This window comes from Homarus americanus, unplaced genomic scaffold (genome assembly GCF_018991925.1).
Source record: "Homarus americanus isolate GMGI-L3 unplaced genomic scaffold, GMGI_Hamer_2.0 scaffold39675, whole genome shotgun sequence".
Taxonomy (NCBI): Eukaryota; Metazoa; Arthropoda; class Malacostraca; order Decapoda; family Nephropidae; genus Homarus; species Homarus americanus.
Window position 1 is genome coordinate 13,551,661 of NW_024736071.1, and position 25,377 is coordinate 13,577,037.

Here is a 25,377-nt window from a genome sequence, read left to right on the forward strand (position 1 = left end):
AATTGGTTCTAGGGCTTACATTCATTAAAATTGGAGTAAATATCAAGAAGGTTGTACAGTACTATTCAATAATTTTCCAAGTTTTGGATTAAAATTTTTAGTCATTTTAATACTTATTTAACATAATTGCAGTACTGTACAGGGAACTAGTTTTTGGTGTGCCCATCAGCCACTTCACTCACCCACCAAGGCCTCAGTTTGTGTCTTTGTTCAGTGGAGGAAACATCTTGCTTGTGGGTCTCTTGAACAGAGTATTTTTACGTTTTTACAGTACAATTATTGGTCATTCTGAAATTTATTTAACATATTGACAATATATAGTGCAGTGCAGTGTTGATTCAAAGAAAATAATCTTGAATTACACCTAATGAACTTTCAATTTTATGGGTGAAATGACAGCATCAAGCATGGGGTGATTTCTCTTCCACCCCCACTTCCTTCTCTTCTCCCTTCTCCTTCACCCCCACTTCTAATTCCCATCATCATCATCATCATCATCATCCAGGAGCCTTCTACACACACACCTCAAAGTAAGTGTACTTTACTGCATTTTTTTTTTACTTTGTATGTAATTTTCGGTGAGCTGGAACCAATTCCCCAAAATCCCATTGAAACAATGGTTAACAAAATTTTCGGTTAACGAACGACCTTCTGGAACGAATTGTGTTCGTTAACCGAAGGACCACTGTAATGAACTATCTAGGAATGTTAACCCTTAGGCCCTGGGTGACGTTCCAGAGCGTCCGCCTATTTTCCCGCCGTTTTTTTTTAATTAATTTTGGAAATGTTAAATTTTTTTCTCGATTTAACCCCGCATGGGGTGTATTGCCAGCAGCACCCTAACCAAGGGCTTAAGGGTTAAGAAAAATGTAAGGAAGGCAAAGAGGGACCACAAAATCAGGATAGCAAGAGAATCCAAGGCGAATCCCAAGGGATTTTTCCAGGTATATCGGACAAAGGTCAAGGACAAAGTGGGACCTTTAAAGTCAAAGAGAGGAGAAGTGATCGATGATACTGAAAAAATAAGCAAAGCATTAAACAGATACTTCTTATCAGTTTTCACAGAAGAAATTCACAAGGAAATTCCAGAGGTGAAACTGATATTTAGGGGAAATGAAGAAGAGAAATTAAAGAATATCACTATCAGAAAAGATGATGTTCTTAAGAAGATAAATAAATTAAAGAAGACAAAATCCCCAGGGCCGGATGAAATCTTCCCTCGAGTTTTGAAAGTGTGTAAGGAACAGATTAGAGGACCCCTTGTAAATTTATTTACAAAATCATTAGACACAGGAGTTGTGCCAGGCTTGTGGAAACAGGCAAATGTAGTACCCATATTCAAAAAGGGAGGCAGAGCAACAGCGTCAAATTACCGGTCGATTAGTTTGACGTCAGTAGTGGGGAAATTTCTTGAATCAATTATAGCAAATAGCATTTGATCGCATTTAGAGAAAAACTAATTTATCTACGACTCTCAACATGGGTTTACAGAAGGAAAATCTTGTCTAACAAATCTTCTGACTTTTTTTAGGAAAGTCTTCAAGGTAGTAGATGATGACAAAAATTACGATGTTATTTACTTAGACTTTAGCAAAGCGTTTGACAGAGTACCGCATCAGAGGTTTCTGAGAAAAGTTAAGGCTCATGATATCAAGGGGAAAGTTTTAAATTGGATAAAATCATGGCTCACCGATCGAACACAGAGGGTCAGCGAAGATGGTGTTAAATCTGAGTGGGGCTGTGTAACCAGTGGGGTTCCCCAGGGGTCAGTACTGGGCCCACTCTTGTTCATAATCTACATAAACTATCTAGATAATGGAATCAGCAGTGACATTAGCAAGTTTGAGGATGACACCAAAATAGGGCGGCAGATTAATTCGGGGCAGGATGCAAATGCACTACAGGAGGATTTAAATAAACTGCCGGAGTGGTCAGAAAAATGGCAAATGAAATTCAACACCAGCAAGTGCAGCATACTTAATATTGGAAGAACAAATACTGTCAATGTATACAGACTTAACAACATCAACCTAGAGAAGTCGACTTGTGAAAGAGACTTAGGGGTACTTGTAAGCCAGGACCTACGGCCTAGAAAACAGTGCGTTAATGTTCGAAATAAGGCAAACAGAGTATTAGGTTTTATATCTAAAAGTGTAAGTGATAAGAGTGCAGAGGTCTTATTGCAACTATATCTTGCGCGAGTCAGGCTGTACCTCGATTATGCGGTTCAGTTCTGGTGCCCTTATTATAGAATGGATATCAATTCACTGGAGTCAGTGCAGCGAAGAATGACGAAAATGATTCCGGGACTTAGAAACCTTCCATATCAAGATAGGTTAAAGTAACTAAACTTGCATTCCCTAGAAAGACGAAGAGTGCCGGGAGATATGAAGTATTCAAGTGGGTGAAAGGAATCAATAAAGGAGATATAGATAAAATTCTTATAATATCTGAGCAGGATAGGACTAGTAGCATTGGATTTAAGTTGGATAAGTTTAGGTTTAGGAGGGAGATAGGAAGGAACTGGTTCACAAATAGGGTGGTGGACGAGTGGAACAACCTTAGCAACTTTGTAGTAAGTGCTGGAATGCTGGAAAGTTTTAAAAGGAGGCTAGATAGATTCATGGATGATAGAGAGTGGTAGTAACTCTCGACAGGAGCTGCCATGAACAGGCCAACCGGCCTATTGCAAACTCCTTATTTTCTTATGTTCTTAATTATCTATGAAACGAACAATTTCCACAATAAATGATCATCATATCAGATCTCACTGATGAAAATATCTTAAGAAAATAAACAATAATAAAAATAACTCACTCGCCAGTTAGCCCTATATATTAACCGTACTTTCCAAAGGTGTGTAACAGAGACGTGACCAATCGCCCAAGAAGCTAACAAGCCGATCAGTGGTGAAGAGGATAAAAGTAGAGTATAGTAAAGGTAGTGGTGGTGATAGCTGTGGTGGTGGTGATAGCTGTGGTGATGGTGGTGATGGTAGTGATGGTAGTGATGGTAGTAATGGTGGTAATGATGGTGGTAATGATGGTGGTAATGGTGGTGGTAATGGTGATGGTGATGGTGGTGGTAGTAATGGTGCAGTGGATTTCTCCCATACAAACGCTGTTTGTCGCTGAGTAGCCGACCCCGCGAATTCCCCAGTGTATGCCTCGTGGTCTAGGTCAACCAGCGCCGCCATACATGACGGAGGTCAACTATCTACCCACGCCTACCTCCGCTATAAAAGACCTGACCTCGTGGTGACCGGTCTCTTCTTCTAGCTACAGCCGCAGCAAGCAACACCACCTCCTCCTCCGCCTGCCTGGCGGTCCTCGCTCCCGCCGGCGAGCATGGCGACCCACAAGCTGGTCCTCCTCTGAGCACCCTCACCAACCAGCTCTCTCTACATCACACTTGTAACAACGCTGCCACTTCCCAGCACCAAGCTGCATTGTACATCCAATACAACATGTATACAGAGAGCACATTGTGAGTTTCCTTTCTCCATCCCATCCTGAGTGTGAACCCAAACATCCCATACCCCACAATGGTGGTGATGGTGATAATGGTAGTAATGGTGGTGGTGATGATTATAATGGTGGTGAAAGTAATAATGGTAGTGGTGGTGCTGGTTGTAATGATAATGTGTCAGCCAACTTAACATACCGACTAGAATCTTTAGGTCAAAACATAAACACCGCGGTCGACAGCACCCATATACCATACACATACTTATTAGAACAAACAAACATTTATATTATATACTCACCATGCTTGCACCTAACATAGACACTTCCTCTTCAGAATTAATCATATTGGCAGATCTAAAGGACAGCAGTGTGAAGTTTTTGTGACAAATAAGAGAGAGCTCCGGGTGTCCAGGAGCCCGCCCCAACACATGGCCACACCACGGTCACTACCTACACTACCTTCATTTACTCTAAATATTGAAGGCGATCTTAACACAAAATACTTAACTCTTTAACCTAGCAAAGTTATCTAAGTATACGAAAATCCGATAATATGAATACAAAATTATTGTTGATAATTACTCAGATAATTAAGCTGTAGTGATATTATGCTAAAATTTTATGTTTGGACAATCATCTATTTATTTATTTTTTTCTATTCAATATGAAATGCTTTAGAAAACTAATCCAGATAAAATAAAATTATGGAAATGTGTTGTATAATTTAACGTTAATGATGGTTAAGTGTGTAATAAACCCAAGTCCAAACAACACACACGCTGAACCTTCATTAGTGACAAGTTTCTGGGACGTGGTCTATTACGGTCCTAGACTTGAGTTATGTAGTCTAGTGACGAACAGTCATTTGTACCGTGACTTAATTGCCACAATTAAAATGATATTACCATAAAAATAGTCACATAAAGTTTATGTTATAGCATCAAAGCCATCTGCTGGCTGTAAATATACACTGGTGTGATCTTTACATGTTTGTATAGTATTTACATATATACAGTATATACATGTATATTGAAGAGTTATTTGCATACATATAGATATAGGTAGAGTAAAATCGTTTTGGTCATCCATCGAATTTTGGGATTTTAAGTTCTGGAGTCGGTAGTTCAGACAATTTTAAGACTTCTGTTGCTTTTCCGTCGGAAATTTATATTTTTCAAGTAGTATGTTAATCGATAAAATTACCAACAATATTACTTGTTTAAAGTGAGCAGGGCTTTAAAGTAGAGGGAACATGTGGGGTAAAACTCAAGAAAAAATGAAGCACTAAACAAACCTTTGAAAACCTGAAGTAACTTTTCCTAACCTTTAAAAATCCTAAACTATATAAGCTTTACATATTAACGTTTTGGTGCTTAGTAGGTGATGGTGTTAATTTTTCGGTTTTTAGATGGGTGATCCATAAATTAGGGTAATAATTGATGACTGACCCACCAGTGATTTTTCATCGAAAACTATTATAAAATCGTTGCAGTTTCACTGTGTTTTATAGTGCACACTGGCATAGTACATGCAGATGTGTTAAAAAGTGAGTATATAATTTTAACTTAACTTAACCTAACCTAACCGTAATTGATAAAAACAAGGGTAAATATTCGTCAATTGGCTGCCCTCAGGTTTTAATGCAAGAATAGTTATTATTGGTGTATTATGGTGTGTTTTACTAAAATCTGACCTTCATTTCTTGTGCAGATTAGTGGTTATTGAAAAAAATTATGATGAAATTTCAGTCATGCACCGGTTTTTCTCTCGCTGTTATTAATGTATTTTTCATAATGTTTAGACAATTCTAAGACCCCCTTTTTTCCTTTGATATTTTCGCCGGAAATTAGGGATAACCGAGATATTAATTTTTCAGTATTATTAGATTTGGTAATTCACAAATGTCACCATTTGTTGTTTACGTCTCACAGAGATCTGACCACCCATCACGCAGTGCTCCTTATGGTATTATTTTACTTCTGGACATAGCGCGCCCAAAAGTTATAAACTACTGAAACATTTAGATTTAGCTATTCTGAGCATTTTGAACCCCATATATACACGGCGGAAGGATAATAGCGACACAATTGAATTGAATTGATTTTACTTAATTTCAGTCTTTGTGAGGAGATGTTGTGGCAGGTTGTCAGATTCTCTTAATATGGCCTCACAACGTACGTACATGTGATATATCTAACACTCAGGATTGAGGTAGAAAAGAAACTCGCAATGCGTTTCCCGTATATATACTGTATTGTTGCACAACACAGTGTTAAAGAGATACTAGGTCAGGCGAAGCTTGCTCAGAGTTCCTGTAGGGCGAGGAGCTTTCTGAGGGAGCGTGTGGTGTGGAGCTGTTGACAGATGTTGCTTGCCGGTGACGGTAAGTAGAAAGAGAGCGATGACGGCCACGTGAGGTCTTATATAGCGGGGGTAGGCGTGGCTTGATGGTAGATCTCCGCTTTGTTCAGGGGAGCTGGTTACCTGACCTTGACCACGAGGGATACACTGGGGAATTCGCGGGAGGTCGGCTAGTTATCGACACACAGTGTTTGTAGGGGAGGAATCCACTACAATGTTACCGCCGTGAAACCGAGTTAGCTATTGAAGTCATCCAGTTGTAACCAATGATGTATTGATATCATCAAACAAATTTTTTTCGACCAATCACATTTGATTTTTCTCAAAGGAAGCAGCCTGGAAACAATTTTAATTTCATTGACCAGTCTCACAATGGCCGTGGTGGCGACAACTTTTTATTTTATTTATAATATATACGTATTTCTTAATTTTTTAAGATTTTCTCTATCTACAGTCATAAATCACCTGTACTGTAGTAGGCAGGGCATGAAGAGTAAGGGAAATTGCTGGGCAAAACCGATCATATGACATTAAAGTGATGTCTCTACGTGCTTGGTACGTAAAGAAATTAATTAATTACCGCAAATACTCCTCGGAGAAATTTACTGAGTCACCATGTGTCATTTGTTTGTTCATACCATGGAATACTCCATGGTATACACTGACCCATTTGGTCCGAGCGTACAATAACGTCGACAAAAAATGTAAAATTACACCATGACGCTTCAACAAGTTGCTTTCATTGGTACCAGATATCATAATAAGTACTTTCTGTTTAATATGGTAGGGGGGTCTGGGGAGGAGAGCCCCCTTGCTAGGAAGTTAGGTAATGTTAAGTAGGATTCTTTGGTTGGTTAGGCCAGGTTCTATTAGGTTATAGTAAATGTGCTGTTCTAAGACATTACTAACAATTTAGCCTAGTCTAACTTTACTTTATGGTGGTTATGACCCTTAAGCAGGAACTTGGGGAAATTATTCTCTAGAAGATTAACGTTTCCTTATCTCATGAAAAGCTCCCCAAAAATGGGTAGGAATGTATTTGGCAATATTTTTACCAGTATTTTTCATCCAAAATATATGCCTGGTGCATGCTACAATGCAATAGCCCTCACTGTTTAAGTCTGGAACATTTCATTTCATCCACAAGAATGCTTGCACAGGAAAAATTTACCAGTTTCCTTGGTTTGTCTCGCTACAATACCATACAGTACCTGTACTCCTGTTTACCCTTTCTGTTGACTTCGTGAGAAGTTCAGATGGCAGAAGAAAGCAGGGTGTAAATGTTAATGATGACACTTCTTCCATTTTTTTTTGGTGAATTTATAGTATCACACCTGTCTTTATTTCTGTATTAAAAATATGTATCTTGTAATGTCTACACTATTCCAAGACATTTTTATTCTATGATATTTCCACTGGAAATTAAGGATAACTGAGATATTAATTTTTCACGATTATTACTTTCGCTCAGTCACAAGTGTCACCATGATTTGTTTATGAATGGCGGAGGTGGTCTGACCCCTGCTCACGCATCACTCCAGGCCTCCTAGTTAGGTTAGGTTTTCTTGGTTGGTTGGTGTGGGATACTCAGGTGGTCCTTACACTCAGGGGTAAAGGAAACACACTGATGTCAAGTCCGTAAGTTCTATTTCTGGTACAAACACAAAAAGGAGTTAAGACAGGGGTAAACAGCGTCCTGTCTTGGAATCTCTCTGGGTATCTCTCTCTGCCCATGCGCGTACAGCGCGCATGTGCCCAAAGCCTGAACTAATGCTTGGTGACAAAAGGGAGTATGATTATAAAACATATAATACAGAGACCTGAATCAATAATGGTAAATAGTACAGAGTTACATATTACAGCCATATTCGTCTCATATATCTACAGTTGGTAATATATTTTTTTATTTGCAGGGTATGCTAAAAAAAAATTCAACTTTTTCCATTATGATTGTTGGGTGGGGGGGGAGGGATCTATAAAAAACACGTGATTTCCGTTTGAAACTCATCAAAATACATAGGAAAAACCTATTTTTAATATAAAAATAAAGACCAGTGTGATACTATAAATTTGCCCTTTTTTCCTTCCAGTGGGGATGCAACTTTAAAAGCAAGTGGAAAAAATTTATGATGTCATTACTCAGTAAACAACATGGATATATCTAGTCAAAGAAGACTGGCACGCGGGAGGCAGCGGAGGAAAACTGGCCGTCAGAGAACTGTAGGTTGGCTAGAAGAGGTGACAATAGAGCAGTGTGTCAGTCCTCAAGAAGATACTGATACATTGGATGATACTGAAGATGATTCTGATGAGTGTCATGATTCAAAAACTGTTATGGTAGCTGACCACAGGGAAGTGAATTCTAAAAAGGCAGAAGACAGATATACAAAACATGCTGTTCATCCTTCATATACCAAGAACAGACATAAACAATTTCAAAGTAAGTTTTTTATGTGAGCTCACATTTATAAAATTTCAGGGTTTTCCTTCTAAAGAACATGATCACTTGGTGATCAGATCATGGTTTTGAAGCTAGTGGTAGGCAAGAACCTAGTGATTGTTGTTACAGTACAGTACCTATATGCATAAGTCCCACAGGTTGGACTAAGTGAGGAAGAGAAGGACAAGTTCTGGGATAAGTTGATTTGTGTAATATCAGAGCTTTGTGAAAGGAAAATTGTTTAGTACTCGGTAGTGACCGAAAAGGCCATTTTGGCGAACACACATAGGGTTATGAAAGTGTGCATGGTGAAAAAAGCTTTGGAAAAGTAATATGGAAGGAGAAAGAATACCCTGTACAGTATATGAGTTTGGGGATGCACTGAAAATGGTTGTATGCAACATGTTGTTTGAGAAGAGGGTAAGTAGGCTAATCATGTATGAGACCCTGTATTTGTGTTCAAATGAGGCAGAAAGTCAGATCAGCAACCTGGGACTTAGTCACAAATTTTGTGATGCCATATGCCAGCAGGGTCTACCATTAGACAACACATGCCTCCAGTATCTTCCCAGTTGGTAGTACCTCCCTGTTTGATAGATGCCTACTACCTACTGTTGTGCCATATATTGCAATGTTGCACAGAGGGCCAAATGGCACATAGAACTACTAAAATACTTACGGGTTCAGTTGACATCGATAAAGCCCTCATTAATTAAGTGCAGCTTTGGTTTAGGGTATTGTGAAATCATAACATTTTAATAGTTTAATGGCTAGAGGGTATATTACAATATGGAATATGGACAAGGGATTGGTTAACTTAATATATCAGTACTTGTAAGGTCCTGGGAGTAGGGGTAACAACAACAAATGGGCGGGTTCGTTGACTGCTTCAGAGGGAGGGTTAGGGTTCACATTTCAAGTTTTCACCTTACACTTATAATAAATAAAGTGAATTTACTGTGTATAACAATGTCACCTAATATAAATCACTAGAGCAGTACTGATATACAAAAACCTGAGTAGTGTTCCCAAGTTCAGCAAATGTATGTCTGCCTTACTGTATATGGAATAGCAAATCAAATAGTGGGCAGAAAAAAGGACATCTTTGGTGAAAGTAGAAGTTCATCAAGGTTTTGTCTTGAGTCCCCTTCTGTTTATTATGGTGCTGGAGGCACTATTACAGGACTGGTGTGCCCTGGAAATTATTGTATGATGACATCTTAGTGCTAATAGCATATAGTATTGAATAGGCAGTGGAGAAATTCCAGAAATGCAAGGAAGGAATTGATTTAAAGGGCTCGAGCGTGAATGTGGCAAAACAAGTGCTGGAAAGTAGAAGATGGCCTTGTGTTGTGTGTAAGAAAGGTGTCAGCAGCAACTCAATAATGTGTAGCGAGTGTGGAAGGTGGGCAAAAAGTGGAGTGGATGTCAGACTGCACGATGTTACATAAGTTTCTTGTACAGTGATCCCGCGGTTAACGAACGCCTCAGTTAACGAAATTTCTGTTAACGAATTACCTTCCATAAGAATCTTCAATTCGGTTTACAAAATTTTTACGAAATCATGTCAACATGTTTTCGCTTGCTCACCAGCTGGAATATTAGTCCGCCAATACAGTAATCGGTTCTAGGGCTTAAATTCGTTCCCATTTGAGTAAATATCAAGAAGGTTGTACTATTTAATAATTTTCCAAGTTTTATATTAAAATTTTAAGTCATTTTTAACACTTATTTAACATAATTGCGGTACAGGAAACTAGTTTTTGGTGCGCCAATCAGCCACTTGACTCACCCAGCAAGGCGTCAGTTTGTATCTCTGGTCAGTGGAGGTAACATCTTGCGTGTGGCTCTCTTGAACATAAACTATTTTTACGTTTTTACAGTACAATTATTGGTCATTCTGAAATTTATTTTACATATTGACAATATATAGTGCAGTGCAGTGTTGATTTAAAGAAAATAATCTTGAATTACACCAAGTGAACTTAAAATTTTATGGTTGAAATGACTGCATGAAGCATGGGGTGATTTCTCTTCCACCCCCACATCCTTCTCTTCTCCCTTCTCCACCCCCAATTCTAATTCCCATCATCATCAACCAGGAGCCTTCTACATACACACCTCAAAGTAAGTGTACTTTACTTCATTTATTTTGACTTTGTATGTAATTTTCGGTGAGCTGGAACCAATTACCCAAAATCCCATTGAAACAATGGTTTCGGTTAACGAATGACTTTCTGGAACGAATTGTGTTCGTTAACCGAGGGACCACTGTATGTGCATGTAATCATGTGGCCTTAGCAAAGTTGGAGAAACACAATATGTATTGGGGAAATATCCCTGGAGTTAGTTGATAAGTTTTGTTATATGGGTGACATGATCATTGCTAAAAGGGGTGCTGAAGCTAGATCAGTTGCAAGTCAGAAGTGGCTGGAGGAAGTTTACGGAGTTGCTAATTTTACTAAAAGCAAACAGACCTTCCTTTCGTATGAATGGAAAGATGTTTATAACTTGTGTGTTTGGCAGTGAAACTTGGGCAGTTAAAGAGGACGACTAACAGGTTTTTAATGAGCTGAAATGATAAAGGTGAGGTGGATGTGTAATGTGACACTGAACGACAAGATGCCCTGTTCATAGCTATGAGGGTGGCTGGGTATGGGCATTGAAAGTACAGTATTGGTGAGGTTTTGTGTATGGGTGGGTTGAGGTGGTTTGGGCATGCGGAAAGAATGGAGGAGACAATTGGATCAAGTGATGCACAAGTTTGAATGTAAGGGGAGGAGAACTAAGGGTAGACCAAGAATGACATGGAGAGAGGTTGTAAGAAAAGGCCTCAGAGATAAACACGACGAGAAAAGCTGCAAGAGACTGCACAGCATGAAGAGTTGCCATCAGGTGATTATGGCTAACCCACAAAAACAGTAATTGCCAGAACTTTGTCAGTGCAGTACTGTATAATCTGTATATTGAATATTTGATATTACAGTACTTTACTATTAAACTTTATTCCTTCATTGCTACTTATAACTTTTATCATTATTAGAGTGATAAAATAAAATGTAAAGGAAGGAGAAATTCAAAACACAATTTAGGGTAAATCCATTCATTCTCATCTTGCATGAGACTGAGCCACCTACTGTAGATCTAAGACTAAAAAACCTACCCCAAAAAACTAGGGTCGGACAGCCACATGCCCTTAAGAAGCATTGATCCACTGTATTCATTGGTTCATGAATACAGTACTACAGTATTCCCTAATACTTTATTGTATGGATTTGGTGTTATCCTGGATCCCCTGATACTTCTTACCTTTTGGAAGCCACTGCTCTGCATCAGTACCAGATGATGTACACCCTGGTAAATGAATTGGTGGACAATGTAAATAACATGCAGGCCATAGAGAAAAAGGAGGAACTAAAATGTCGAGGCAACGATCTCTCGCTCTTTCTCGACCAATAGTGGTGTTCCACCGGGTTCTGTTCTTTCACCTACCGGTACTCTCTTCCTTCATTTTATCAACAATTTAATTCAAACTACAACTAATTCTATCCATTCTTACACTGATTATTCTATTCTTCACTCTTCTCATTCCTCCCTTCCCCCTAACTGTCAAACTAGACGTTTCTAGAGCTGATATCGTTTCATCTATCAATGCAGATCTGTGTAGCTTCTTCAAATGGTGAGGTAGAAATTTGATTAAATTCAGTAGTGATAAAATACTGTATTTACCATTTACTCTTCAACATACTGTAGAAGATCTCGCACGAATCACATTTCAAGACAGAATCATCATTTCCTCTAATATATCCTGGAAGCCACACATCCACAACATTGCTAAAGCTGCCTCCCAAAAGCTGGGAATGCTGTACAGATACCATAGCTTCTTCACTCCTGAGCAGTTGCTTTAAGTTTATATGGGATTCGTACATCCTAACTTGGAGTACTACTCTCATATCTGGGGTGGTCATTCTTCTGTCCAACTGTTAGATAGGGTGGAATCACAGGCATTTTGTCTTATAACTCTCCTTCTTTAGTTGATAATCTTTCTTTCCTTTCTCTTAATCTTAATGTTATTTCACTCTTTCTCTTTTACAGATACTTTGACGGGCACTGTTCGGTGGATTTGGTATCCTGTGTACCACTGGCAAGGCAGTGGTCTCGTAACACTTGTCTTGCCCTCTGTGTCCACCATTTCTGAGTGGATGTCATTCACACAAGAATAACCCGTTATAGTAGTGATATCTCTGTTAGCCAGAACAATTGGTGGATAGCACTTCTGGGAATGAGAGTTTTCTGGGTAGTGAGACGACTCTCCAAAACCCGGAAAAAAAAATCTCCCATTCCCTGAATTTTCCGGGTATCGGGAAAATTTTCTCTTTACAGTGGTCCCTCGGCTAACGAACACAATTCGTTCCACAAAGTCATTCGTTAAAAAAATCCATTGTTTCAATGGGATATTGGGTAATTGGTTCCAGCTCACAGAAAAGTACATACAAAGTTAAAAAAAATAAATGCAGTAAATTACACTTACTTTGAGGTGTGTGTGTGTGTAGAAGGTTCCTGGTTGATGATGATGATGGGAATTAGAAGTGGGGTGGAGGAGAAGGGAGAAGAGAAGGAAGTGGGGATGGAGGAGAAATCACCTTTCAAGGGACCCATGCTTGCTGCAGTATTTTCACCAATAACAATTTAAGTTCACTAGGTGTAATTCAATTTTATCTTATTTAAATCAACTCTCACTGCACTCTATATTATCAATATGTTAATTAAATTTCAAAATAACCAATAATTTTAATGTAAAAATGCCAAAATATTCAAGACACCAATAGAATCTATGTTCACTCCACTGTAAACAAAGCCCAACTGACGCCTGGTGGGTGAGTCAAGTGGCTGATGGGCGCACAAAAAACTATTTCCCTGTACTGCATATACAGTATTATCAATATGTTTAAAAAATTTAAATGACTAATAATTTTAATATAAAACTTGCAAAAATATTAAAGAGCACAACTTTTTTTATATTTACTCCACTTGAAACGAATGTAAACATAGAACAGATTACTGAATTGGCAGATTAGCCCACCAGCTGATGCTCACAACAAAACGCGTTTGTCGTAAGGATTTCGTTAATCAAAGTTTTGTTCATTAACCGAATTGAAGGTCCTTATGGTAGGTAATTCGTTAACCGAAATTTCGTTAATCGAACCGTTCGTTAACCGAGGGACCACTGTATTTTCCGGAAAATGTGCCTCTTGGAAAATCATTGCCAAAGCCGTAATTTTCCGGAAAATTTTGGCTTTGGGAACATTTTTCAGAAATTTTGTTAATTCCGGCTATCGGAGAGTTTTGAGTTTGAGGGATTCCAGCTAATGGAGATATTAATACTGTATGTACATCCTTCTTTCTTTACACAGCCAAACTGTGGAATGCTCTTACCTTCTTCTGTGTTTCCATCCTCTTACATTTTTTCTCACTTCTAAAAGCTGGTTTTCCGGCATCTTCGTGGTGTAGATTAACTTATAGTCTCTTTTTCTTCTATTTTTTTCTTTTTACTATTTTTTTTTCAACCCCCAGGCCCTGTTGTGGGTTGATGACCTGTGCCTGGGTGGCCTATTCCACATAAAAAAAAACACAAATATCCTTTTCCAACATCGACAAACACTTCCCACCTAATTTAAAGATAACCTTCAATTTTTAAATGACTCACAAAGTGGCCCTTCTTAGCAGACACAAACATGATGGTCATAAAACAGATGATTAGAGCATAAACAGTAGAAGACACAGTTTCTACTAAGATGCAGAGCTTCCTACCACTTTATAGTAGAAGAAGAGGACTGGTTGTCCAGTTTGTCCATTTTTTGCAGACAGTCATGAGTCTAGGGCATGCTCAAATAAGACCTCACCCTACTGTGCAAATTGATTCACTCTTGCAGTACCAACTGAGTCAGTCATTCATGTTGCATTAAGTAAAGATTGCCCTTATGATGACTTCCTAATGTAAAAAAGCAATTGAGAACACTGACTTTAATTGTTCAAAAAATACATAGTGCCCTCTTTGAGTCTATTAAGAGTAGGTCTGCTTAATATCCATGTGATCCAAAACAAGATGCGTTAAGTTATTGAGTTTCTGAGGGAGTTCAACTTGGATATCCTCTGTGTAACTGAAAAGTGGTTGTATGGATCAGACATCAATCTCATTTGTAGTGCTCTTCGTAAGACTCGTTATCTTATTCACGTTCCCAAACCTGCTGCATGAGCTCTGGGTGGCAGAGTGGTGCTAATGTAGTCTTTGGCCCTGCTCAACATTAGACTGATTAGGAGTGACTCTGTTTTTCCTCCTTTCAATTCATGGAGGCATTAATAAATCTTCATCGTCAAGTTATTGGAATTGCTTGTCTATCATCCTGGTCATCTAGGTACAGATAGGGATTTCATGGATGAATTTGGCTACTATCTTGAGACTTTCAGGAAAGAGCAGGCAATGGTTAATATGTGATGACTTTAATTATTGGATTGATAGCCCATCTCTGAAACCTTTTTCCTCGTAGTTCTTAGAAATTCTCAATGTAAACAGTTTTTCAATCATGTGTCGTCTCCAACACATCTTTCTGGACACACACTAGACCTATTTTTGTCTCCAGCTGACTGTGATTGTGTATTAGACTCTGACCATGCTTCTTTTACTTTTGGTTTTAATATCCCAAGACCCCCCTTCTTACAGTAAAACAATTATCTTTAGGAAACCATGATTGATCAGGAAGTTGATCATTCTTTGATTTATCCTCTGAGGAGTTGGTTAAATTACATAATGATGTCTTCCAGTCCATTTCAGACCATTATCGTCCGGAGGTCACAAAGAGAATTACAGTATGAGATGACTTTCCTTGGTATGACTCTTGTATTAGTTCTCTGCATAAGGATCATAGAAGTCCTGAACGAACAGACCGTACTAGGTCAGAGTATGTGACTGCATGTAGGGCTGTTGTTTGTTCAGTGAGGGCACACAAAGTTTACTACATGTACTACAGAAGTCAAGTAGCCTCTTGTGGCAGTGATTAGCAAAAATTTTATGCATTTATGAATTGGCTGTTGGGTCTTCTTCCACTTCAGATGCTCAGCTTGTCTCAGAATTTTCCTTGCTTTTTATGACAAAGATATCACGCATAAGAAATGAATTTGATGGTGTTTCTTTAAATGAGAAATTTTCAGTTGAACTTCAACTGAGTTATGCCATTTTGTCCTGTAGGAGTGAACAACATTCTGCACTATACTGTATCAAAGATTTGTAGAAGACATTTTGTCATCTTGATCCTATATGTACAACTCCCTTATGAATATGCTGCAGACTTTATTTGTAGATTCATAAATGAATGCTTTGCAGAGGGTGATTTTGTGTCATCTGAGAAACAGGCTTTATTGCGTCCACTTTTTAAGAAGCCTGGTTTTGATACTGAAAATGTCAAATTATCATTTAGTCTCCAATCTTTCATTCGCATCAAAGATAATAGAGCGTGCTATGCTGGATCAGTTATTTCCTCTGTTGGAGAGAAATGAAGTGGTCCCCCTTGTCCAGTCAGCCCATAGGAAGCACCATTCAACTGAAACTGTCTTATGGGTATGTAAAATTCATAACGATTTGGTAATAAACACTTGCAGAGGAAAGTCCTCCCTCCTGGTCTCTGCAGCCTATAACACAGTGGATCATCATCTGTTGCTTCAGCAACTTTGGTCGTTTGGTGTCGTTGATGATGATGTATAAATGGAAGTCAGGGTTAAACAAAGGGGACATTACAAAGGTACTCAAACTATCCAACCAGGAGCGAACTCGTAACAATGGTTTTAAATTAGACAAATTTAGATTTCGGCGTGAAATAGGTAAACACTGGTTTGGAAACAGAGTAGTGGATGAATGGAACAAGTTACCAAATATCATCATTAACTCGAATACGCTGGATAGCTTCAAACATAGGTTGGATGCTTATATGAGCAATAGGGGTTGGGTATAAACGGGACTGCCCAGTATGGGTCAATAGGCCCTCTGCAGTTTCCTCCATTCTTATGTTCTTATTTGTCAGAGCGATCTCAATGTGTGATGGTTGGTGGAACCATTTCAGACCCAGTCCTTTTGCAGTTTGGATTCCCACGGGAATCAGTTTTGAAACCGCTTCTGCATACATCTATACCAGTAGTCTTATACTCCTCGCCATTGCATTATGCACGGGGTCGTGACGGACATAAACAACAAGATGAAATTTTAATAAAAATTAATCTGAGAAGTTAACAAACTTCTAGTAGTCTATAGGTCTCCCTTTCCTCTTGATACACTCCTGCAGGCATGACGGAAAGGACTGCCAAATCGTGGTTCATTTGTGGGTCTAAATTATTCCACTCCTCACCAATGGCTGCCTCCAGCTTGGGGACGGTATTTATGTCCTTGCCTTGTAGATGTCGCTTGATGATGCTCCACATATTTGCTATCGGATTAAGGTCAGGCAAATTGCTTGGCCAATCACTTATGAAGTCTACCTGACAGTAAACAAGCCACTGTATTACAGATTTTGCTGTGTGACAAGGGGCACCATCCTGCATAAACACATTAGTGCGGCATTTTTCAAAAGACCCGGGCAAATAATCACAAAGCAGCTCCAAGTAGTTAAATTGGTTCATCATCACATTCCTCGGTCGCACAACAAGATCACCAGTTCCAAAGTACGAGAAGCAACCCCACACCATTAGTGACTCAGGATGATTAATAGTGCTAAAAGTGAACTTTGGGTCAAGCAAATCACTCCCTGGGCGCCTGCACATATTAAAAGTACGACTTCTAGTAATGGAAAACGTTGCTTCGTCACTCCAAAGCACGTGCTTCCACTTGGTCGTATCCCACTGAGCATTAGCCTTGGCAAAAGCGACCGCTCTGGACAAGGGTGAGGAGTGGCTTCTTGCGTGCATAGTGGCTACGAAACTACAGGTCGTCATGGATGTGACGGTGAACGGTCCTTACAGAAACATCGCCTAGAAGTACAGGATTTTTCTTTCAATTCCCGTGCTGACAGACGTGGATTATCATCAAGTTGCCTCTTAAGAACAGTTATCGTGCGTTGGGAAGTTTTTCGAGCCTTCCCTTCCGCTGTGCACTGGTATTGCCAACCCACCGTCATCTCGAAATCGTTTAATCCAAATCTGAACTGATCGTTCACTCACACCAACAATTCTTGATAATTCCTTTACAGGTTTCTTGCCCTTATGCAGACTAGTAATTGACGCTATCTGCTCCTTTGTTTAATCTTTCCTCTTGCCCATTGTGTTAAAAAAGTCAAAGAAACAACAAGTGTTGTGGCAATATACAGTATAGGGACAATGTCGGGGGGTAAAACCCATAAATCTTCGTTCACAAAATTTAAGCAGGCAACTGGTGAACGTTTTGATTGCTGGCTGACTTGTCCTTGAGTCTCCTTTTGCTGCCAGATGTAAGATGCCTGCCTCAGCCCCAGCTGGCTGGCATGGAGGGGTGTGAAACGCTTACAGCAAACATCACTTCTGTCAGCCACCTCGCCCATAATGCATTGGCAAGGAGTGTACATTACTGCTGGATGCTCATGGTACAATATTGCCTACCATTTCTATGCTGATGATACAAACTTTATGTAAAAATAATAAATATGAGGATATTGAGGAGATTATGAAGTCCTTGATGTCTGATATTAAGATATGGATGGCTAAGAGAAAACTTAAGCTGAATGATGGCACAACCAAAATTATCATCATCTGATGATTTTGGCTCTATTTAAACTTTGGTGAAGTACAAATCAGTCCTGTCGATTCGATTTGTAATCTTCGAGTGTACTTTGACTCAAAACTTAATTTTAAAGAGGATACAGATTCAGTGATTAAGAGTTGCAACTTTCATATTCAATATCTATATGTTTTTGGATAGACAGTGTCATGTGACACTACTACATTCACTAATTTTGTCTCGGTTTGACTATTGTAACTCTTTATGGGTCTGCCTACCTAATTATCTACTGAAGAAAGCTCACACACTGTTGAACAGGGTTGTCAGGCTTATTTTTGCTCTCACTATTCCATTCTTGATCAAATTTCATTGGCTTCCAATTAAAGCTAGGATAGAGTTCAAACTCTGCCTAAGTACTTTTAAGGCAAGTATTTGGCCAACCTACTAAATCCTCTGACCACACATTCCGAAATGATTTTGTGTAGTAGTGATGACCTCTCATGTCTTGAGGAGCCTAAAGCAGTATGGGTATGTTCTTTTGCTGCCCAATCCTTTTTCTATACAGTACAGCACTCAGACTGTACAATTGGTTGCCTGCATCCATGAAGCAGCTGACTTTTGTGGAGCCCTTTAAGAAACAACTTAAAGAGTTATTTTTTTTTTTAAACTGAAGAGTGTACGGTGATGGAGAATAACAGGGTTTTGTAAGTGTTTCAACCTAAGGATATACAAATGATACAAGTTGAACTGTCACTTTTTTTTTTTTTTTTGTTAGTGGAGTACACTATTTCTTTTTATTCTTAGGTCTTTGATTTTGTATTGTTTTGAATGCTAGTGAATTCTTTAGAAGAACTGACACTTTTGAGGAAAAAACACACCATTTCTTGGCATATTTATTACTCTTATCTAAATTTTATCTTCACTCACATTTACAGTACGTCTGTTTATATTCATTATAATTTTTTTTTAATAATTTTTTTTGTTGAATTTATTCATATTTCCCTGGTTTATATAGATCTAGCAAGACGGAACTCCAGCAGTAGCTATCGTCCACTTCTTGAGGTGTGGAGACAACGCACTGGTACATCTTATCCAGTTGATGATAAGAGGACCATAATATGTGAGACAAAAACTATCCTGTATGGACAAACTCCTACTACTATGTGCAAGTGAGTACCATGATTAAGTAAGAGATTAATGTTTACAGATTAGGGTAGAAATTCCATGAAACCACTAGAAGGGAAATTAAAAGTATAATCAAATAAATTATTCTTACCCGGTACATGGCATTCATTCTCCCAGCTAGCTATTAATGATTATCTTAGGAGATAGGCGAGATCTACTGTACCATTCTTAAAAACCTCATGGGTAGAGCTTGCCATTAGCGCTGCTTGACACCAGATACTATCCTAATGTGTAATCCTGTACACATCCTTGGATTTCAACTTTGTTTTTAATGTTTCATGGATGAAGTACAGTGGTCCCTCGGTTAATGAACGCCTCGGTTAACGAACAAAAATTCGGTTAACAAAATTTTTATGAAAATGTTTTAACATGCTTTGGCTTGCTCACCAGCTGGAAGATTAGTCCGCCAATACAGAAATCGGTTCTAGGGCTTACATTCGTTAAAATTGGAGTAAATATCAAGAAGGTTGTACTATTCAATAATTTTCCAAGTTTTATATTAAAATTTTTAGTCATTTTAACACTTATTTAACATAATTGCAGTACAGGGAACTAGTTTTTGGTGTGCCCATCAGCCACTTCACTCACCCACCAAGGCCTCAGTTTGTATCTCTGTTCAGTGGAGGAAACATCTTGCTTGTGGGTCTCTTGAACACAGAGTATTTTTAAGCTTCTACAGTACAATTACTGTATTGGTCATTCTGAAATTTATTTAACATATTGACAATATATAGTGCAGTGCAGTCTTGATTTAAAGAAAATAATCTTGAATTACACCTAGTGAACTTAAAATTTTATGGGTGAAATGACTGCATCAAGCATGGGGTGATTTCTCTTCCACCCCCACTTCCTTCTCTTCTCCCTTCTCCTCCACCCTCACTTCTAATTCCCATCATCATCATCAACCAGGAGCCTTCTACATATACATCTCAAAGTAAGTGTACTTTACTGCATTTTTTTTTTACTTTGTATGTAATTTTCTGTGAGCTGTAACCAATTACCCAAAATCCCATTGAAACAATGGTTTCGGTTAACGAACGACCTTCTGAAACGAATTGTGTTCGTTAACCGAAGGACCACTGTACTGTAGTGTGAGTAATCAAAGTGACAATGGGTGACTCCTGAATACACTCCCTTCAGCCACACAGAGAACACCCAAATTCCATCTCTTCCTCATATACATCACCTCTTCAGATTTACTTGTTATTGCTATGACATTTGTGGTTGTAATGCAGATTAGTGTCATAGGTGGTTGTTAAGATCTTTTCATAACTGTTTCTGCCTGCTTAATCCATAACATGACTTGGCGATTATAAACACATCTAAAAATTTAAATTATTGCTGGCTAGCTAGCTAGGCCTGTCACAGCAGCACCTCTTGTCAATTGGGACCAGAACTAGGTTAACAATTGGATTCCCCCTCCCCTCATGCCAATCAGTGATGAGAAGGAATTCCTTAGGCATCTTAGCTAATCACTGGGTAGAAGAGATCCTGCATCTCAGAGAATCATTATCAAAATTGAGCTCCCCCATGCATACAGAGCAGCACTCACATGAGAAATGAAGTGCATGTGCACTCTTCATATTTCAACATACATACACTTTCATCTCATATTAGTTCATGACACCCAACCTTTTATTTTTTTTATTAATCTTACTGCACGTGCAAATGAAGTAGGGAAGTAGTCATTCAATTTGAAAATCATTAATTATTGTAGTAGTACTACTGTATACAGAATTGTCTTCTTTCTTTTTTTCATTATGAGACACAACCTTTAAGTTTTGAAGTGAAATATTTATTTTCTTTTAGTATATGTTGTTATACTAAAGAATAATAAATGTACTGTATAATATTGTATGTTTTTATATATGACTAATTTTTCACAGTATGCACCACCCTTGTGTACCCACCATGTTTGTGATGAGACCAACTGTGCCTCATTCCCCTTTCCATTTTTTTTCCCATATTCCTGCTGTTATCTCCGAGTCATCTTCATTTTTGCTATACAGGCATCCTGGCATTATGGAAACTCAGGTTACAGAAATTCGCCCATACCTTATTTTGAAATTGAGCAAAAATTGGGGATACAGACAAAAAACTTGCCCCTATGCAATTTTGGTAAAATTTTTAATAAAAAAAAAGGCAATTTTAACCCAAAGTGTAAAATTTATTTGTGTGGATATCTCTGTGGTAAATACAGTTGGAGTATGGCTCACCCCCCCAGTTTCCAGCAGCCACCACAACAAAGGTGCTCCTCAGAATTCTTTCCCCAGTGGTGTTCATTTATGCGACTGTGTTCAGGACTGTATTTGCCCTTATGTTATTATGGTTATTTTATCAAGATTTTCAAAAGAAAAAATGGCAATATAGAAAAAAATATTTCACAGAAATTATTAAATATATTTTGTTTGGATTCTCTGTGGTAGTTACAAGATAAGGTTGGAGGATAGCAAACCTCCCCAGCAGCCACTACAACAATAGCACTGCTCATTTTGAATTCTTTCCCCAGTTTGTGTTCAGTTATGAGTGTGTTACTGTGTAACCCTTATTTAAGACGAGTGGAAAAAGAGCACTCATGCAGCACTCAACATCGATTCTGGTGGGTTAAATTCAACTGTGTGCATTTATTGTCATGTTATATCATGAATGAATCATTGTTTGTGTCTATTTTCATTCATAATTGAGGAGCTCCAGGACCATAACCTGCTAAGAGCCGTATGTTGCTGAAACGTGTTATGTACAGTATTGCATTGTATTCCCGAACCTCTCCTCTGTCTTCTGGGTAAGTCAGAACTAATTGGGAACCTGCACACATGGGTGAGAGTCCTGAAAAATTTTGTATTTGACACATTCCTCCCTGAGCATTTTCCTCCATTTTCTATTTTGGCACTTGGCAGATTATGTGCCCTTGTTATGTTTTTGGGCTGCAAAGAATTCCATAGGAATACAGTTTAATTTATATATTAGGAGTCAATGGGAAAAATGGTCCCACATTACAGGATTTCGTGTTACATAAAGATTTTCAGGAACGGAACCATTCCAATACCATGGGGATGCCTGTACCTATGCTTTTCTCTCTCATTTTTCCTGTTATCTATTTCTAGTGTTCATAGTATAATCTTATGGTTATTATTCCTATCCTACAATTTCATTGTTTGTTCTAATATTTTATTGACAGCAACAGGATGCAGTCTCAATTTGATTGATTGTTTAGGAAGGAAAACAGATGGCTTAAAAAAAAAAGGGTGTACTGTATTAATAAAATATTTACACTAAGGGAAGTGGTAGAGAGAAGCTTAAAAGAAAGTAAAGTACAGTACATGTTGCACATACTGTATTTATGATTTCCAAATTATTAATTTGCTTGTTATGAGCCATTGTTGATGCAGCATTTCTTGTTAGATTCATTCCTAAAATAAGTTTAAACATTTCTGCTTTCACAAAATTGAACTTTTATTCCCCTATCCTTATTTTAGAATCCAGTTAAAGGTAATGGCAGAAGCTGCTGGGTTGACATTGAGTGAGTTTTCAAGACTTGTCCTGGCAAGTAGCACTAAGGAACACTTGCTGCTCTTGAGACAGTACCACACACTGCAATTACCTCAACTTACTCAATTGTTTGATGAACTTGATGTATGTGCTCCATCAGTGAGGCAATTAAAACAGACACTCCATAATGAACAGAATACAGAAAATGGAAATATCTTAAGTGATGAAACAGGAAGTACATATGAAGCAGTGGCTGGCCCATGTAAAGTCTCTCAAAATGTAAGAAATGAAAGTAAGATTGTAAAAAAATGTATTAATACTTATAACAGGAACCTGAGAACTGGGCAGAGGAAGGCTTATGCACAGACACAAACTGTAAGAGTCAGCAGGAAAACATTTACAAAGAAAGTAAATGTGCAGGAAGATAATCATCAGCAAGTAGTTAACATAAACTATGGTAATGGAGAGGATCAGTTAGTTCACCTGAGCAGCAGCAAAAGATTTGAAGCAACTTCAATAAAGGAGACAAAAGTGGCCAGAACTGTTATATCAGACACTGAGAGTGACACAAGTTCTAATAGTGAAAGGAACTGTGATCTGAGTGATAGTGATTGTATCCCACCTTCACCAGAGTCAAATGAAGAGCAGGAGGCACAGAATTTTAATATAGTTAAGTCTCCATACTGCAAAATATTGTCACAGTGTACTAGAATGCAAGATAATTGTGATGTGCTTTTGGCACCTGATCCTGCAGCTGTGTTGTGTACTGCAGGTAGGATTCAGGATGGCCAGTCAAAGAGAGAGAAAACTGCTATTACCTCTGCTGAGAAGCTTGATTCATTAAATGGTCAAAAAAATATGGCTTCTGGGATTACTTCTGAACAACCGAGTAAAAATTCAAACTTTCACTACAACAGTGTGTTGGCTGGATTACTCTTTGAAGATGAAAGTTCTACAACTTGTAATAAAAAGTCAGAAATTGTGAATAGTGGCAACCTTCACAGAATCAATTTAGGAAAAAAAGAAATGTGTGAAAAAAACACAGGAATGAATACAAAGCCCACTGGATGTTACAATAGAGTGTTGGATACTCTCTTGTTTGGGGATTGTTCACCTCTGCCAGCATCAGAACCAAAGCAGAGTGGTGAGGGTACAGCTCATTCAAGCCAAACCCCAACTACCACCACAGTATCTCAGGTTTATCATTCCAACAGTTATACTAACCACTCAATGCACATCATTGATGAGTTGTTTGGTTCACCACAAGTTCTGGATGGAAGATCTCAGGAAGAGTCTGCTGCAGGTGAGGGTCACAGGGGCATAGATCTTTGCCATTATCTCGTGAACTGAATGAATCTCCCTGGGTAACTCTTGGAATGAGATTTACAAAGCTAATGATTTATAATTATAATACAGTATTTGAAACAGAAGGTTTGGGATAATGAGAACAAAAAAATTGTTAAGTGTAAAAAAAGATTTATAATCAGTGTGCATTTAAATATAATTACAGTAGACTTATTTTACAGATACTGTATACTGTAGTAACTATATAAGTAGACCATTTAATCTTCTTTACTATTGCTGCTTATTCAGTAGAAATAATGACTACTGTATAGTGTACCATAGGACAAATATTTTTATGACTGGTACTTCAGACCTAACAATAATATATATTTGGGTAATTACGATTTTTTTTCTCCAGTGAATAAGTTATCATCTCTAATGATGTTCACACATTGTGGCACACACTCACACACATATTTTCACTAATAAATACAATCAGTCTTTCAGACAGGTGTGGGATTGGGGATTATATTTACTATACAGTCAACCCTCACTTTACGAGGTCCCACATTCTGCGTTTCCACACGGTGCCCTGCCAGAACCCAGGATGCTCACATTCCACGGTGGGTGTACCCCTTTACAAGGTGAAGTATAATTTTTTTATTTAGCTCATAAAATTCATACAAATTATCCGGCCAGAATATAATTTACATTGCTGGAATTCTTACAATTTGATGATCATTTTGAATATAAACATAATAGATTTTGCATTAGACATACAAATTTTAGATATAATGTTTACTCCGAGTAAATTTGTTATCTTTTGTGCAAAATATATGACATTTATATTCAAAATATTCCTGGTCTTACAAAGAATCCAGCAATGTCAATTATATTATCCTAACTTTAGTCTGATTTATTATTTATTACTAAAAAGGTAAACAGTCTGGTATTCCCACACATTCATCTGGTAGGGAGGGAGGGACCGGCGACCGACCACCTGGCACCACGGTGTGAAGAATATTTTTTTTTTTATTCACTGAAGATATTTGTTTTAGCTCATAAAATTCATACAAATTACCCGGCCAGAATATAATTTCCATTGCTGGAATTCTTACAATTTGATCATCATTTTGAATATAAACATTATATATTTTGCATTAGACATACAAATTTTAGATATAATGTTTACTCTGAGTAAATATGTTATCTTTTGTGCAAAATATATAACATTTATATTCAAAATATTCCTGGTTTTACAAGGAATCCAGAAATGTCAATTATATTATCCTAACTTTAATCTGAGGTATTATTTAATACTAAATGTTAAAATCTAGTTTTTTCACCCAACCTTTCTCTAGAAGGGAGGGGGGTGGGGGGGGAGGGTTGGGATGGAAGGACCATCTGGCAGGTTG

General features: G+C 38.1%; 2 protein-coding genes across 4 annotated transcripts in view; one reads left to right on the forward strand and one right to left on the reverse strand.

Annotated features, from left to right (window-relative positions):
- LOC121871802 (YEATS domain-containing protein 2-like) overlaps nucleotides 1-3,908 on the reverse strand; it is a 124,782-nt gene extending 120,874 nt beyond the window's left edge. For all 3 annotated transcript variants that reach the window (XR_006089949.1, XM_042374301.1, XM_042374300.1), the window contains exon 1: nucleotides 3,767-3,908. Coding sequence is in view for 2 of the 3 variants with exons in the window: in XM_042374301.1 (XP_042230235.1) it covers nucleotides 3,767-3,811 (45 nt within the window). In the remaining variant the exon portion in view is untranslated. The remainder of the gene's footprint in view (nucleotides 1-3,766) is intronic.
- A 295-nt stretch (nucleotides 3,909-4,203) lies between these two features.
- On the forward strand, nucleotides 4,204-24,360 carry LOC121871803. Its single transcript, XM_042374302.1, has 4 exons — nucleotides 4,204-5,013; nucleotides 7,919-8,268; nucleotides 19,020-19,173; nucleotides 22,666-24,360. Exons 2-4 carry the CDS (start codon nucleotides 7,980-7,982, stop codon nucleotides 24,026-24,028), a joined length of 1,806 nt encoding a protein of 601 aa, XP_042230236.1. The 5' UTR covers nucleotides 4,204-5,013; nucleotides 7,919-7,979; the 3' UTR covers nucleotides 24,029-24,360.
- The last annotated feature ends 1,017 nt before the right edge of the window (nucleotides 24,361-25,377 follow it).